At 36.4% G+C, this 16,812-nt stretch overlaps 1 protein-coding gene across 3 annotated transcripts in view; it reads right to left on the bottom strand.

The window, feature by feature from the left end:
• LOC138713786 (arginine kinase) overlaps window positions 1-8,575 on the bottom strand; it is a 436,319-nt gene extending 427,744 nt beyond the window's left edge. For all 3 annotated transcript variants that reach the window (XM_069846207.1, XM_069846216.1, XM_069846233.1), the window contains exon 1: window positions 8,517-8,575. In XM_069846207.1, coding sequence (XP_069702308.1) covers window positions 8,517-8,560 — 44 coding nt within the window. In that variant the 5' untranslated portion in view covers window positions 8,561-8,575. The remainder of the gene's footprint in view (window positions 1-8,516) is intronic.
• Between the last annotated feature and the right edge of the window lie 8,237 nt (window positions 8,576-16,812).

Raw genomic sequence — 16,812 nt, 5'->3', positions numbered from 1 at the left:
CCATCAGGTAGGCCTAATTGAAAACGAATACTGTAATTGCATCAAACCAATTTATAGCAAAGTCGGAATTACATTCGCTTCATGTACGTATGTGCATAGTCGCTGGTATTACAATAGTGAAACATTTATAATCCCATAAGCCTGCAACCGATGCAGTTAGATAATTTCGTTCGACATTTACCTATGTCACAAGGGGAGAAGTTGGTGAACATGTGAATCAGCGCTTAGCAACTCAGCAGACGATATTGCTAGTAGAGAAAAGTTCCCTTCTAGTTTGTATTGAAAATTATATTTGAACGCTTCAGTCGAATTATAATGAGTTCTGTACTGACGCTGGATTCATTGTTTATTGTACAAACTGATTTTACATTATAATCAGAGAAAGTATTTTGAATCTACAAAATACATTTAGAGATTTTTGTGTAGTAATCCAAGTTTTGAACATCACTGACACCGAAAATCGAAAAAGTAGAATACAAAGACAAGGGCAATGCAAAAAGAACAAGGAGAATACAAGGATAACAAAAGGAACAAAAGGAATGCAAAGAGAACAATGTGAATACAAGGAAAAGAAGAAGAATTCAAGGGGAACAAAATGACTGCAATGACAACAGAGGGAAAACAAGAATAAGCGTAATACAGAGAGAACAAGGGGAAGACAAGAAGAAAAATGTGGATACGAGGAGAACAAGGGGAAGACAAGAAGAACAAGGGGAAGACAAGGAGAACAATGTAGATACAAGGAGAACAAGGGGAAGACAAGAAGAACAATGTGGATACAAGGAGAACAAGGGGAAGACAAGGAGGTGGATACAAGGAGAACAAGAGGGATACAAGGAGAACAATGTCGATACAAGGAGAACAAGGGGAAGACAAGGAGAACAATGTAGATACAAGGAGAACAAGGGGAAGACAAGGAGGTGGATACAAGGAGAACAAGAGGGATACAAGGAGAACAATGTGGATACAAGGAGAACAGAAGACAAGGAGAACAATGTGGATAGAAGGAGAGCAAGGAGAAGACAAGGAGGTGGATACAAGGAGAACAAGAGGAATACAAGGAGAACAATGTGGATACAAGGAGAACAAGGGGAAGACAAGGAGGTGGATACAAGGAGAACAAGAGGAATACAAGGAGAACAATGTGGATACAAGGAGAATAAGGAGAAGACAAGGAGAACAATGTGGATACAAGGAGAACAAGAGGAATACAAGGAGAACAATGTGGATACAAGGAGAACAAGAGGAATACAAGGAGAACAATGTGGATACAAGGAGAACAAGGGGAAGACAAGGAGAACAATGTGGATACAAGGAGAACAAGAGGAATACAAGGAGAACAATGTGGATACAAGGAGAACAAGGGGAAGACAAGGAGAACAATGTGGATACAAGGAGAACAAGAGGAATACAAGGACAACAATGTGGATACAAGGAGAACAAGAGGAATACAAAAAGAACAAGGAGAAGACAAGGAGAACAAGAGGACAAGCGGAATACAAGGAGAACAAGGGGAAGACATGGGAAACAAGAGGAATGCTAGAACAAGGAGAACAAGTAGAATACAAAGAGAACAAGAGAAAGACAAGGAGAACGAGGGAAATATAAAGAGAACAAGAGGAATACAAGGAGAACAAGAAGAAAATAAGGAACACAAGAAGAATGCGAGAACAAGGAGCCCAAGTGGAATACGAAGAGAACAAGTGTAACATAAAGATAACAAGGGGAAGACAAGTAGAACAAGAGAAAGACAAAGAGAACAAGAGGAATACAAGAACAAGGGGAAGACAAGAATAACATGGTGAAACAAGCAGAACAAGAGAAATACAAAGAGAACACAAGGAATGCAAGGACAACAAAAGAAAAATAAGGAGAACAGGAGGAAGATGAGGAGAACAAGAGGAATGCAAGGACAATGAAGAGGAAACAAGGAGAACGAAGGAAATAACTTAATTATTTTTTTTAACTTATTTATGTATTTATTTATTTACGTATTTATTTATTTATTTAACTTATTTATTTATTTAACTTATTTATTTTTTATTTATTTATGTATTTAACTTATTTATTTATTTAACTTATTTATTTATTTACTTACTTAACTCATTTATTGTTATTTATTCATTCATTTATTTAACTTATTTATTTATTTAAATTATTTATTTATTTATTTATTTATTTATTTATTTATTTATTTATTTATTTATTGCGGCAGAGTTAAGACCATGAGTCCTTCTCTACCACACTACCAGAAGTGACATATGCATGCAAGTAGTAATAACAATAGGAATGTTATTAGTAGTACTTACGTTTAATATCATTATATAGCAGATTAATGAGTTTACATAGGCCTATTATAATGAAATATTGACTAAATATGAGTTTTTCCTTGCAATAAAATAATGTATAGAAGGAACAAGTTACAATAGAATGTGTTACTTAATTTAAGAGTAGGACTATAACGTTACAACGTCGGAGTTTATAGATTATTTATATCCTAATCCCACTTTATGCTAGGACAAAATGACATTATATGTACACACACAGAATATCTATAAAAATCAATTCACGAAGAAGTAAGTCTATGTGATTTTTAATTCTTAGTTTAACTGATTAACTGTTCGGCAATCCCTGACATGACGACGTAAGGAGTTCGATAGGGGCAAACTGACACTGTGAAAGAGGATGAATAGAAAGAGGTACGGTGACGAGGAATGGATAATAAGGCCTGATGTTGATTCCCTAACGTTGTATGGTATTCAAAGCGAGTTATCACATATTTTGGAGTAGAATTGAGTAATATTCTAAATAGAATAGATAAAGAATAGACTATTCTTCGTTCCTTTAGGCGGACCCAAGAAAGAGCTACAAAAGATGGCGTTATATAGTCAAATCTCGAATATTGCAGATGAAGCGGACACACACATTATGAACACGTTGTAGTTTTTCAGTTAAATTGACAGTTATATTTGTCAAGAGAGAATCGCAGTAATCAAAATGGGGCATCACTAGCGAATGAACAATGTTTTTTTTTATGGAAAGAGGCAGAAAATTTCGTAAATGATTTAGAAAATAGAGCAATGAAAATACTTTCTTACAGACGTAAGTTACTTGACTATTCCATTTATAATCCAAGACTTACAGCGTCGCTTAAACGACCCATTTATTGACAGTCGTGATGTGGTTTTGTCGCTAATTGTACTGAGAAAACGTGGATGTTCCAACAGTGTAAATTTGAGAAAATTAATTTTATTACAACAAGTTTAAATGTAATAAGTACTTACTTATTTACAAATAACTTTTAGAGAACCCGGAGGTTCATTGCCGCCCTCACATAAGCCCCCCATCGGTCTCTATCCTGAGCAAAATTATACCTAGTCGGCGATATATGCAATGCAGGGGGGAAGAAACTGGCCATCCTACCCCGTTATCTCCTGGTTTAGTTGCCTCGTGAGTGATGGTTTATTGTTGTTACGAGGATCCAACCAGTCTTCAGATTGCTGTCTAAACAGACAAAACAGTGAAGTCCGATAGTTCTACTTATAGGCACGGTATCAAATTTAAATAAATCCATCAGGAATTAGCAAGAGACAGATGAGCAGCAAAATATGAGACCAGTCATTTAATTGTACCAAATTTAAAACAAAAATCCATTAAAAATATTTGGTTTCCTTAAATACAGGAAAGTCGAACTGATAAAATATCAGACATGATACCAAATTTAAACAAAATCCATAAAGAATTATCGAGATGCAGATACTGAAAATATTTGATTTCTTTCAATACAGGAAAGCCCAACCGATAAAATATCAGACTTGACACCAAATTTAAACAAATCCATAGAGAATTATCGAGATGAAAATATTTAAAACGTTTGGTTTCCTTAAATACAGGAAAGCCCAACCGATAAAATATCAGACTTGATACCAAATTTAAACAAATCCATAGGGAATTATCGAGATTAAAATATTGAAAACGTTTGATTTCCATAAATATAGGAAAGCCCAACTGATAAAATATCAGACATGATACCAAATTTAAACAAATCCATAAGGAATTATCGAGATGAAAATATTGAAAACGTTTGATTTCTTTCAATACAGGAAAGCCCAACTAATAAAATATCAGACATGATACCAAATTTAAACAAATCCATAAGGAATTATCGAGATGAAAATATTTAAAACGTTTGGTTTCCTTAAATACAGGAAAGCCCAACTGATAAAATATCAGACACGATACCAAATTTAAACAAAATCCATAAGGAATTGTCGAGATGCAGATATTGAAAATATTTGATTTCTTTCAATACAGGAAAGCCCAACCGATAAAATATCAGATTGACACCAAATTTAAACAAATCCATAGAGAATTATCGAGATGAAAATATTTAAAACGTTTGGTTTCCTTAAATACAGGAAAGCCCAACCGATAAAATATCAGACTTGATACCAAATTTAAACAAATCCATAGGGAATTATCGAGATTAAAATATTGAAAACGTTTGATTTCCATAAATATAGGAAAGCCCAACTGATAAATATCAGACATGATACCAAATTTAAACAAATCCATAAGGAATTATCGAGATGAAAATATTGAAAACGTTTGATTTCTTTCAATACAGGAAAGCCCAACTAATAAAATATCAGACATGATACCAAATTTAAACAAATCCATAAGGAATTATCGAGATGAAAATATTTAAAACGTTTGGTTTCCTTAAATACAGGAAAGCCCAACTGATAAAATATCAGACACGATACCAAATTTAAACAAAATCCATAAGGAATTGTCGAGATGCAGATATTGAAAATATTTGATTTCTTTCAATACAGGAAAGCCCAACCGATAAAATATCAGACTTGATACCAAATTTAAACAAATCCATAAGGAATTATCGAGATGAAAATATTGAAAACATTTAGTTTCCTTAAATACAGGAAAGCCCAACCGATAAAATATCAGACTTGATACTGAATTTAAACAAATCTTTAAGGAATTATGAGATGAAAACATTTGGTTTCCTTAAATGCAGTAAAGCTCAACTGATAAAATATCAGATATGATACTGAATTTAAACAAATCCATAAGGAATTATGAGATAAAAATATTGAAAACATTTGATTTCTTTCAATACAGGAAAGCCCAACTAATAAAATATCAGACATGATACCAAATTTAAACAAAACCATAAGGAATTATCGAGATGAAAATATTGAAAACGTTTGGTTTCCTTAAATACAGGAAAGACCAACTGATAAAATATCGGACATGATACTGAATTTAAACAAATACATAAGGAATTATCGATATGAAAATACTAAAAACATTTGATTGCCTTCTATACAGGAAAGCCTAATTAATAAAATATCAAACATGACACCAAATTTAAAGAAATCCATATGGAATTGTCATGACACCGATAATATTGCAAAAATATGATTTTGTAAAAATAGAACTAAGTCGAAACACTTATCTTAGATGCGATGCAAAATTTAAATAAATTCGTACAACCACCTTCCACAGTTTGAATAAACATACAGCAGAACATTACGAGAAGACAGTGGCTAACTACTTCACATTACGTCGACAATCGAAACAAGTAAACATAACGAAAGAAGTTTCTATGCCGTATAATATATGTGAATAGAAATTTAAACATTCTGCAAAGTAATCTTACACTACAGGAATTATATCTAGGTACATTCCATGGATTTTCAGGTAAAACTTGAGAATTTATACACAATTTAGTGGAAGATGATTAATTTTTAAGTTATCATATCGGTAATTATAATATTTACACTTTGTTTTCTGTGATTCTAGATATTGTAAGATATATGTTAGAAAATGCTGACAATAGCCTCTCAGTGCATTACATAATGCTACTGAATCCCACACGTCAATCAATTATTAGACAGTTAATAGGCTACAATTGATTTGTGCTCCCGTTACACCGTATGTATCTGGCATCATTCCATGTCACATTTTATGCTGTAGGCTATGCAAAATATTGAATACTACAACAGAATCATCTTCTGAAAACATCCTATGATTTTGAATGCATGTTACTTACTTACTGGCTTTAAGGAACCCGGAGGTTCATTGCCACCCTCACATAAGCCCGCCATTGGTCCCTATCCTGAGCAAGATTAATCCATTCTCTATCATTATATCCCACCTCCCTCAAATACATTTTAATATTATCTTCCCATCTACGTCTCGGCCTCCCAAAGGTCTTTTTCCCTCCGGCCTCCCAACTAACACTCTATAAGCATTTCTGGATTCGCCCATACGTGCTACATGCCCTGCCAATCTCAAACGTCTGGATTTAATGTTCCTAATTATGTCAGGTGAAGAATACAATGCGTGCAGCTCTGCGTTGTGTAACTTTCTCCATTCTCCTGTAACTTCATCCCTCTTAGCCCCAAATATTTTCCTAAGAACCTTATTCTCAAACACCCTTAATCTCTGTTCCTCTCTCAAAGTGAGAGTCCAAGTTTCACAACCATAAAGAACAACCGGTAATATAACTGTTTTATAAATTCTAACTTTCAGATTTTTGACAGCAGACTGGATGACAAAAGCTTCTCAACCGAATAATAACAGGCATTTCCAATATTTATTCTGCGTTTAATTTCCTCCCGAGTGTCATTTATATTTGTTACTGTTGCTCCAAGATATTTCAATGCATGTAGTAAGTAAAATAAAATATGATATATTGAAGGTCTTATTGAAATTTCCTTCAGAGAGAACGGATTTAAATTCACAATAGAAAGATTCTTCAACCAACACAAGCGTTGTGCAACTCTTTAAAACAGTTACAAGTGAAGAGTATGAGCCAATTCTGCCAAAATAGAATCAGATCCTACAGATCTTGGCATATGCATACTGAGGCATTCAGACGGATAATAATATTTCTAATTTTAGTATCACTGTAAAGAGACACTGTTATAACACAACGATTTAAAGCCATGACACAAAATATTTTAATTTTTAGAAAATAATAGTCCACCGCGGTGGAATAACGGTTAGCACGCCTGACCGTGAAAAGAGCGGGTCCGTGTTCAAATCCTGGTTGAGAAAAGTTAAGGCTGGTTCACAATAAACCGGAAACGAGAATCGGAACGAAAACGGTAAAATTGTTAAACTGTGTACATTTAAATGTGAGCATTGAGAATTAACGAAAAGCTTGCCGGAGCCCGGGATCGGGAACGGAGAGTTGGCCAAGTTTCAACTTTGGTGTTCACGTTTCCGATCACAGCCCACTAGATTCATTCTATTGCCATCTAAAAGCTATTTTGTCGTCGTATATTTTGTAGCAAGAAGACCGTGACATAACCTATGCATTATTTTGTTCTGTGCTGTGCATCATGGAGCAAGTTTTATTTGATGAGATTCTAATATTGAGTGTTGAGGAAAATCCTCACGTTTACGATAAGCGGCGCGCCTCGTATAAAGATGAGAAAATGAAGGAGAATACGTGGCTTTCAATAGCTGCATCTTTGAACACCGATCGTAAATGAATCATATTTTATTACTGTATTGGTTGTATTACACACTACATATTCACGCTTCAATTCAAAAACTACTGTTGTGTTCATTTTTGTTCTATTACAAATGTTTCTTCTCTAAATATTTTACGTTATGGTAGACTTAAAATAGATTGTGATAATAAAGATGCATGGGCATATTTACAGTACCGTACCTAATGAAATGTTTCAGTTTAAATTTCGAAGTTGGTTACCGTAACCTGTGTTTATGTTGGCTGCCTTGTACTCATGAGAGAACTCCATTGGTCAATTATACACAAATAACATCAGAATGCGTAATATCGACTTTACATATCGTTATTGACATGCATATCGATATGCATAGTCGTCTACGTTCTCGGTTTATTGTGAATCAAAAATTTTCATATTCACGTCCTCTGCTTCTCGTTTTCATTCTGGTTCTCGTTCCCGGTTTATTGTGAACCAGCCTTTACCTGGTTGAGGTTTCTTCCGGGGTTTTCCCTCAACCCATTAAGAGAAAATGCTGGGTAACTTTCAGCGCTGGACCCTGGACTGATCTCGCTAGAATTATCACTTTAATCTCACTCAGAAGCTAGATAACCATAGCAGTTGATAAAGGGTCGTAAAACAACAAATTAAAAAAATAGAATAATTAAGTCACGTTGGATATCTTTGACCTATATTCGATTGCACTCGCTCATGCCGTCCTCAAATCTAGGTCAAACTGCATCCCGAAGAAGATACGTCAATAAGTCTGAGAATTAGTATAATTGGGGTACGCGTGTTGTAACGTGTTGCACACGAGAGGGGGGGGGGGCATTAACATCTGACACGAGAGTAGCGTGCCAGTAGCACATTAGGGAAGACCCCCTCTCCCCTCTTCAAGTCACAAGGCATGCAGAAATAGAACCTGCAATATTTGGTACTTCTAAAAATAGTGTGTTAACTTAACACACAAGACCGCTTCAAAATTGTTTGGCCTGTAATGGGACAATCACTTACCTTATCTCTCTCCATGTCAGAGCAGCGTACCAGAGGGAGAACATGGTCGGATTCTGTGTTCTGAACGTGGACGATCGAAGGAGACTTTTCGAGTAGACGGAAATCAGCTGGGCCTGCAGTTCAAGTGGCCGTTGCTTTTATGCACTGTCTAGTCCATAAAAAACCGCTCTTCAAAATAGTAGTATTTCACGTCTAGAAAAGGAGATATATACAAAAATTACCTCTCAACAATAAACTCCCTACTTAGTTACCATGGACACATACAATAGGTCATAGGGTCAACAGCACTTTCAAATAAGTCAATATACGAGCACACGCATCTCACTTGTTTCGCAGCGCGATCGTCAAATGTTTCAAGCGCACACCCCCAAACGGCCAGGAATCGAAAAGGTTCTATGTTCTATGACGCATGCTCTTTGCGCATTAGATTTTTTTCCCCCTTCCTGGTTTTGCTTACTATTTATCCGTGGGCTTATGAATGGGATGTTTTGGTTTCGAAAGCGTGTCTGCTTGTCCAGAGTAGACCCGGTGCCCTGTAGACTTGGCTTTTACCGAAGACAGTTCTGTCGCGCGCTCTGTTATCGATCGAACGCTGGAGCTGCTACGCCAATAGACAACTGACTGTCGCCAGGCGCTAGCGGTGCCGAGGTGTCTACGACAAGAATACGACCCAAATCATCACGTACGTTCACCTCAAGTCCACTTTAATATTAAGTCGACTGTACCTTGTAGTAAGATATGTAACAAGGCAGCCTGCAGAAATGGGGTCACAGGTTACTATAATTCAGACTACAGCGGGTGGCGGACGTAGGGGTGTTATAAATCACACGGAAGGCAACCCCACTGTGTAAATACAATAGACCTTGAATTTAAGTTACGGTCAATTTCTGGTCACGGAATACAGAGATATGCACATAATCCTTCTGCCTTCCACCGTGGCGACCCGTCTGGGTTATGAAGGAATTTGTGGTGAACAAAGCGGGCGCTAGTGGTTTTCTCGGGGTACTCTAGCTTTCCATCACCATTATAATTCCACCAATACTCCACAGTCACCCTCACTCTGAGAGGTCTCGAGCCACAGACATAATCATTTAGACTGCCGAGTCCGTGGCTTGGTCTTTCATCCAGGCGACCCGGGTTCCATTGCCGGCGAGGTCGTGACGAAATTTATGATGGACAAAGAAGACGTATGATAAGGGGTTTTCTTAGAATTCTCTTTTTTCCCTTTGTCATTCCGCCAACACAGAACTGCATTCCATTACCATATTCATCAGTTATTCTCTAATGGGTTCGAGTGGCGATTAGACCTAGGATTTTTCATTGAAAAAAATCACAATCTTTCCCTGATTTCATCTATTATCTTAAATAGCTGGGGTGAAGTACTGGTTTCCGATGATGACATAGGAAAGGCTTCGAAGTGCGGACTTATCAAGCTACTCGTATGAGGATTGGACTTCGCTCTGTCAGGGTTGAGGCAAGTTGACCCACCCGTCAGCATCGGATTCATGAATGCTGCGCAGACCACTTGTATGACTTGGACAATTAGACTATCGTATATATAGGGCTGACACTGGGCCAAAGCAAGCTTAAGGGGTTAGGTATAGCTCACAGGAGTAAAATTTTGAAAATATTCAACATTTTTTCCTCCATTACTGTATCTTGTACAATAATTAAAATTAGTATGTGTAAAACACTGTCCTTCTGCTATATGAAAAAAATATTTTTACGATTTAAAAAAAATATTTACTTTTTTTTTTAAATAAATTCACTATGCAGTGATGAAGCGTTTCCCACATAACTCAAAAACTATCCAACATTCTGTGATGAAATTTTTTGTGTGTATCTATGCATTTCATATCTACAATATGATGCAAGATCACTTCTCTATATTTGATACATTGTCTGATAAAAAAATCATTTTAAAAAATGGTCAAATATCAGTATTTTCTTCTAACACAAAATAAATATATATATATATATATATATATATATATATATATATATATATATATATATATAGAGTAAACTAGGGTCTGTTGGACAGTCGGGCATGTTGGACACTCCGTACTTTAACGTGTTACCACGCCACTTGTGGGCACCACATTCTGCTAGAAGTCAATGACGGAAGTAGCCCCACTCGTGGCTATTTGTCATTGACTTCTAGCTGAATGTGGTGCCCACAAGTGGCGTGGTAACACGTTAAAGTACGGAGTGTCCAACATGCCCGACTGTCCAACAGACCCTAGTTTACCCTATTATTTATTAAGAAATGTAGTTGAAAGAGAATTATATCGTAAACATAAATTTCAGCAATGAAATAAAAGAGGGAGAACATGATAAAGTTAAAAGTTTATGAGGAAAACGCTTCATCACTGCACAGTAAACCGACACCATTTTGAATTTTGAAAAAAAAAATATATATATATATAATTTTTTTAACCCGTAAAAATATTTTTTTATATATAGCATAAGGACAGTGTTTTACACATACCAATTTTCATTATTGTACAAGATACAGTAATGGAGGAAAAAAAAGTTGAATACTTCCAAAATTTTACTGCTGTAAGCTGTACCTAACGCCTGAAGTAGAAGGATCTGTTCCGGATTCCCCTCCAAAATGACAAGCCGAGATAAGAAAAGGGGGTTTTATAAATCACACGAAAGACAACCCCACTGTGTAAACACAATAGACCTTGCATTTAAGTTACACCCAATTTCTGGCCATGGAATACAGAGATACGTACAGTCTTAGAAAAAAGTTTTGTCGCACAGTTACTTTGTAAGTCCCAGAAAGGTGACAGTGCGCATGATCAGAGGACAAGCGACCTGGTTCACAAGAGGACTAGTTGAAGTAATAAAATTAGTTTTGTTTCGTTGTATGTCTGATCATGCGCATTGCCTCCTTTCTCGGACTTATAAAGTATCTGTGCGACAAAACTTTTTTCTAAGACTGTACATGACTCTTCTGCCTTCCACCGTGGCGACACAGATTCGATCCCCGTCTGGGTTATGAAGGAATTTCTGGTGGACAAAGCGGACGCAAGAGGTTTTTCCCGATTCCCGTCGCCATCATCATTCCACCAATATTCCACAATCACTCTCAGTCTGCGAGGTCCTGAGTCAGGGCTCCGGAACAAAAATGCCTCAAATTGTACACATTAATTGTGTTCCATTAAGATTATAACCAGGGCCGGTTTTTTTTTATTAGCTATAATTAGACAGTGGATGCGGGATGACTTATCGTTGAATGTAGGTGCACATTTACTATATGTTACTCGTACATTTTTTTTTCATTCAGACCATTGGCTGAACAGTTTTTAAACGTAAACAGACGACGTCAACACGCTACTGTACCTCCGTACAGTCAGAAGGAAAAGAAAAATAACGTACTGTAGTATAAACCTTGCAAGTTCAGTCCTCGTCATGATGCAGTTACCAGCGTTGCAGTAAACGACGATATATTCTCGTAAGTTGTCGAAGCTGAATCGTCTTCTCGTATCGCTTAAACAGTTTTTGTATCGAGAGAATTTCTGAAGAAAACCTCTAAAATGGGGATCACTCAATTTCTTTAGAAGAATATTTGTACTGAGCATCATGTTGCACGTGTCGTTTAGACCCGCACAATTAAATGATGATGATGATGATGATGATGATGATGATGATGATGATGTAGATGGTTCCTCAGATTTAATTTCAACACATTTCCTGTGCGATGTACTGTTGCAATGTTTCTCTATAGCCTGAGTTGTTCTGGTTTTTATTTCAATTTTACATACATTACACACGATATTGTCTTCGTTAATACATAAAATGTCACTCTCATATTTCTTAATTGCATTTCGTATCTCTGAGCGAATTTAACGTTTTGCCATTATGAATGGATCAGCAGAACATATTCAACGCTACTAAATACTTGAGCAGGATAACACAACTGCACACATTTTGTTGCAGTGTTACTATGAACAGATCGGAGTTCTTTCGTTTTGTACGCTGCTGTACTCGCCAGGTACACAAAAGACGGACGGCGCGGCACGTGCCATATACTCTAATACCAAACGACTTCACTTTTCCTTAAGTCATCCCACATCCACTGTCTAGCTTTAAGTATTACAGACAGATGCACGAAGAAGTCTATCATTGGCGTACTTTTAAAACCTCGTAACTGCATTTGAGGAAATTGTAAGCCTACAAGAGAGTAAAATAATTCCTTATTCTTTTTATACCCCAGCTAACAACTGTTATGCATTCGTTATTTATGAAATATAGAAACCTTTGCAGTCTTACGAGGTGTTATCATCAAACGCATTTTGAAAACATAGCCCTACACAGATTTCGACATTATGAAAAAATTGGACTTAACGGGTTCTAGTAGTAAGCCGACGACATAGGGGAGAGTTGGGTAGTATCAGACATCGGGTAATATCGGAGAGTGATGTTTCTTTCATCTACCACCAGATTGTAGTACCTGAATGACATTGTTACCTTTCTGTATGCGACATCTGTATGCGTAACTATGTCATTCAGGTACTACATCTGGTGGTAGATGAAAGAAACATCACTCTCCGATATTACCCGATGACCGATACTACCCAACTCTTCCCTACAGGTTTGATCACGAATGTGACTGATTTATGACAGTAAATTTGTCGCAAATTTTCGCCAAAATTGGCCGTTTCTGTGAAAATTCTTCTTCTGCGATAAAAATGAAAAACCCGAGTGAAGTGGTTCAGTAGTAACGCACTAGACTCGCATTCGATTGGTCCTGGCTTCGATCGCCGGTGTCGAGTAATGTGGTCAAGGTTTTTTCCGTGGTTTTCCTCGATTGAACATAACTAAAAGTTAAATAAAGACGAAGCCAGATAGGGCCCCAATTATCACGGAATGATAGACAATACAGCAATGCATTCTCATCAGTAAAATTACAAATACTCGTAATATGAACCTAGGCGTTAAAACGACTATAAATAAATAGATAAAAAAAACCAAAAAGGGTCTTTTCTAAATTATTTAAAGAAATACTCTACCAACATATTATGTGGGATATAACAAAATTAAGGGTAAAAGTGAGTATAAAAAATTGCAAGGCAGATATCCGAGTAAGTATCAACAGGCTTACATGCATTTTTTGAATTAAGAAAATTCTAACCCACGCATAGCCTAGAGTCTAGACAAATACTAATAGTAAATATTTTGTTTTAAAATAATATGCAGTCGTAATGTTCTTCGTTTTAGAGTACATTACAGTTAAATAAAACAAATTAATATTGTTTTATATAGAGGGTATACATATTTATGTTGTAATATTTGGTAGATAGGCCTACGTAGTTCACAATAAACTTGAAGCACAGGTTTTAAAATTTTGTCAAATCTTTAGCAACAATCTTTGAAAAATTTGTCTCTGACCTACGATTTTATGATCTTGTAAGCGAACTTTCCTACAACTAGATAAGTCAGAACCAAAGATATAAAAAATAGACAAACTATGAAAGAGTTCCGCTAGTTCTCAATAGGTGGCACCATTATTGGGACCGTTAAAAAGTCAGAAAAAATAATTATGTAGATTAAGTATAAATTATTCTCATAATTGACAAAATCAGCGGTTTCTAGCTAATCCATTGTTGTTTTACAATCAGTAGAGTGGGATGAAAAATTGAATTCTATAATACTGGTATATTTATCTACGATTGGCTACACTGACTATTATCTTCGCCATCTATTCATAGAAGTAATAACTAAAGAAGACACCCTTACACCAACAAAATTATCGATCAATATCGATTAGTAGGGTCAGATATCTTTGAACGTCAGTGTACGTACAGTACCAAAAAAGGTAATGAGCCAACTCCTGGAGGTCATTCCATGGGCGATTCACACGATTTTTTTTGTTTCATATCTTACTGAATTTTTTGACTGCTCTATTTCTTCTTTCCTCTTTTAAATTTCGCTTTCTTTCTGCATTTCTTTTCTTTTCTGGGCTTTCCTTCTCTTTTCTAATTCTTAATTGCTCTATTTATTTTATTTTCCATATTTTCTTTCTTTGTCCATTTCCTTATTTCCCTGTTTCTTTTCTTTTTCATTTTTGCTTTCTTTTTAAATTTCGTAACTTCTCTATTTCTTCTTTTCCTTTTTGATGTTTCCCTTATTCCTCCATTTCTTAATTTCTCTATTTATTCTTATCTTATTTGGTGTTTCATTTTTTATTTCTTTCTGCATTTTCTGAGTTTTTTATTTCTTCTTTTGTTCTTTTTTTTTTTTCATTTTTTCTCTGCTCCATTTCTTAATTACTTCATTTATGGGGTTTCGGAAGTTTGAAAGTCAAAGTGTTTCGCATAAATCCACACACATCAGAGGAACTCCACGGTAATACTCAGCATGAAATAAGAAGAATTTCAGTTGATAAGCTTAGACTAATGAGTGACAACATATTCTCGCGATATTAAGCTTGTATACGAGCAAAACGACGACACTTTCAACATCTACTGTAAGGTAGGTTTCATAATCCTTCCTGCTTACGCCGTTGTAGACAGTATTTTACCGGCTGATAACCTGTCACCCGGGAGCCGGATCCTGTGTTACGGCAGCCATATATTAAGGATTCTGTATAATATCAGCTTGTCACGCAGGCGGCCCGGGTTCGAGTGGCGATCAGACATAGGATTTTTCATTGAAAAAATCACAGTTACTCTTGTGAAAGACCAGGTCGTAACTGTGCTTTTTCTCGAGTTCTTCCGTTTCCCCAATAAAGGCCTAGATATCGATACCATTCCATGAATATACCTGCATTCCATTACCATATTTGTCAGTTATTCTCAGATCACAGGCCGACCATATGTAAAGGAGGCTGGTTCAATGCACATGTGGTGTTTCTTGCATGCATCCTGGATACACAGCGTGCCTTAGAGTAGTCCACTGGTGTCGGTAAGAATCCGCCTATCTGTGGACTAGTACAATGGATCAGAGAATGGTCCAAGTACTGGATCGTCATGGCCCCCTCATAGAAATCAATCAATATACCTCGTGTTACAGCATTCCCTGAATACGGATCCAAAATTATGTGATCAGAAGTCTCGTTTTTAGACATTTCGTTTCGGTTTCTCGACCATAGGCTTACTAAATGGTCCGACAGTTCTTCTTGGGACGCCTATTAAAGTGGTGCCGACTTATTGGGCTTGTGGAGCCCGAGCATATCTAATAATTTGTCGTGTTATTATTTGCTTACTTACTCACTGGCTTTTAAGGAACCCGGAGTTTCATTGCCGCCCTCACATAAGCCCGCCATAGGTCCCTATCCTGAACAAGATAAATCCATTCTCTATCATCATATCCCACCTCCCTCAAATCCATTTTAATATTATCTTCCCATCTACGTCTCGGCCTCCGTAAAGGTCTTTTTCCCTCCGGCCTTCCAACTAACACTATATCCATTTCTGGATTCGCCCATACGTGCTACATGCCCTGCCCATCTCAAACGTCTGGATTTAATGTTATTATTACTGATTGTTATTGTTATTACTATTATTACTACTATTATTATTATTATTATTATTATTATTATTATTATTATTATTATTATTTGTACTTCCATTCTCTATCATCATATCCCACCTCCCTCAAATCCATTTTAATATTATCTTCCCATCTACGTCTTGACCTCCCCAAAGGTATTTTTCCCTCCGGCCTCCCAACTAACACTCTATATCGATTTCTGGATTCGCCCATACGTGCTACATGCCCTGCCTATCTCAAACGTCTGGATTTAATGTTGTTATTATTACTGATTGTTATTGTTATTACTATTATTACTACTACTGCTATTATTATTATTATTTGTATTCACAAATAGCTTTTAAAGAACCCGGAGGTTCATTGCCGCCCTCACATCAGCTCGCCATTGGTCCCTATCCTGAGCAAGATTAATCCATTCTCTATCATCATATTCCACCTCCCTCAAATCCATTTTAATATTATCTTCCCATCTACGTCTCGGCCTCCCCAAAGGTCTTTTTCCCTCCGACCTCCCAACTAACACTCTATATCCATTTCTGGATTCGCCCATACGTGCTACATGCCCTGCCCATCTCAAACGTCTGGATTTAATGTTGTTATTATTACTGATTGTTATTGTTATTACTATTATTACTACTACTGCTATTATTATTATTATTTGTACTCACAAATAGCTTTTAAGGAACCCGGAGGTTCATTGCCGCCCTCACATAAGCTCGCCATCGGTCCCTATCTTGAGCAAGATTAATTCACTCTCTACCATCATATCCCAAGAAGTTCATATGAGATG

This window comes from Periplaneta americana, chromosome 2 (assembly GCF_040183065.1).
Source record: "Periplaneta americana isolate PAMFEO1 chromosome 2, P.americana_PAMFEO1_priV1, whole genome shotgun sequence".
Classification (NCBI taxonomy): domain Eukaryota; kingdom Metazoa; phylum Arthropoda; class Insecta; order Blattodea; family Blattidae; genus Periplaneta; species Periplaneta americana.
The sequence above is the reverse complement of the archived record's forward strand: the minus strand, read 5'-3'. Positions and strand labels throughout refer to the sequence as shown.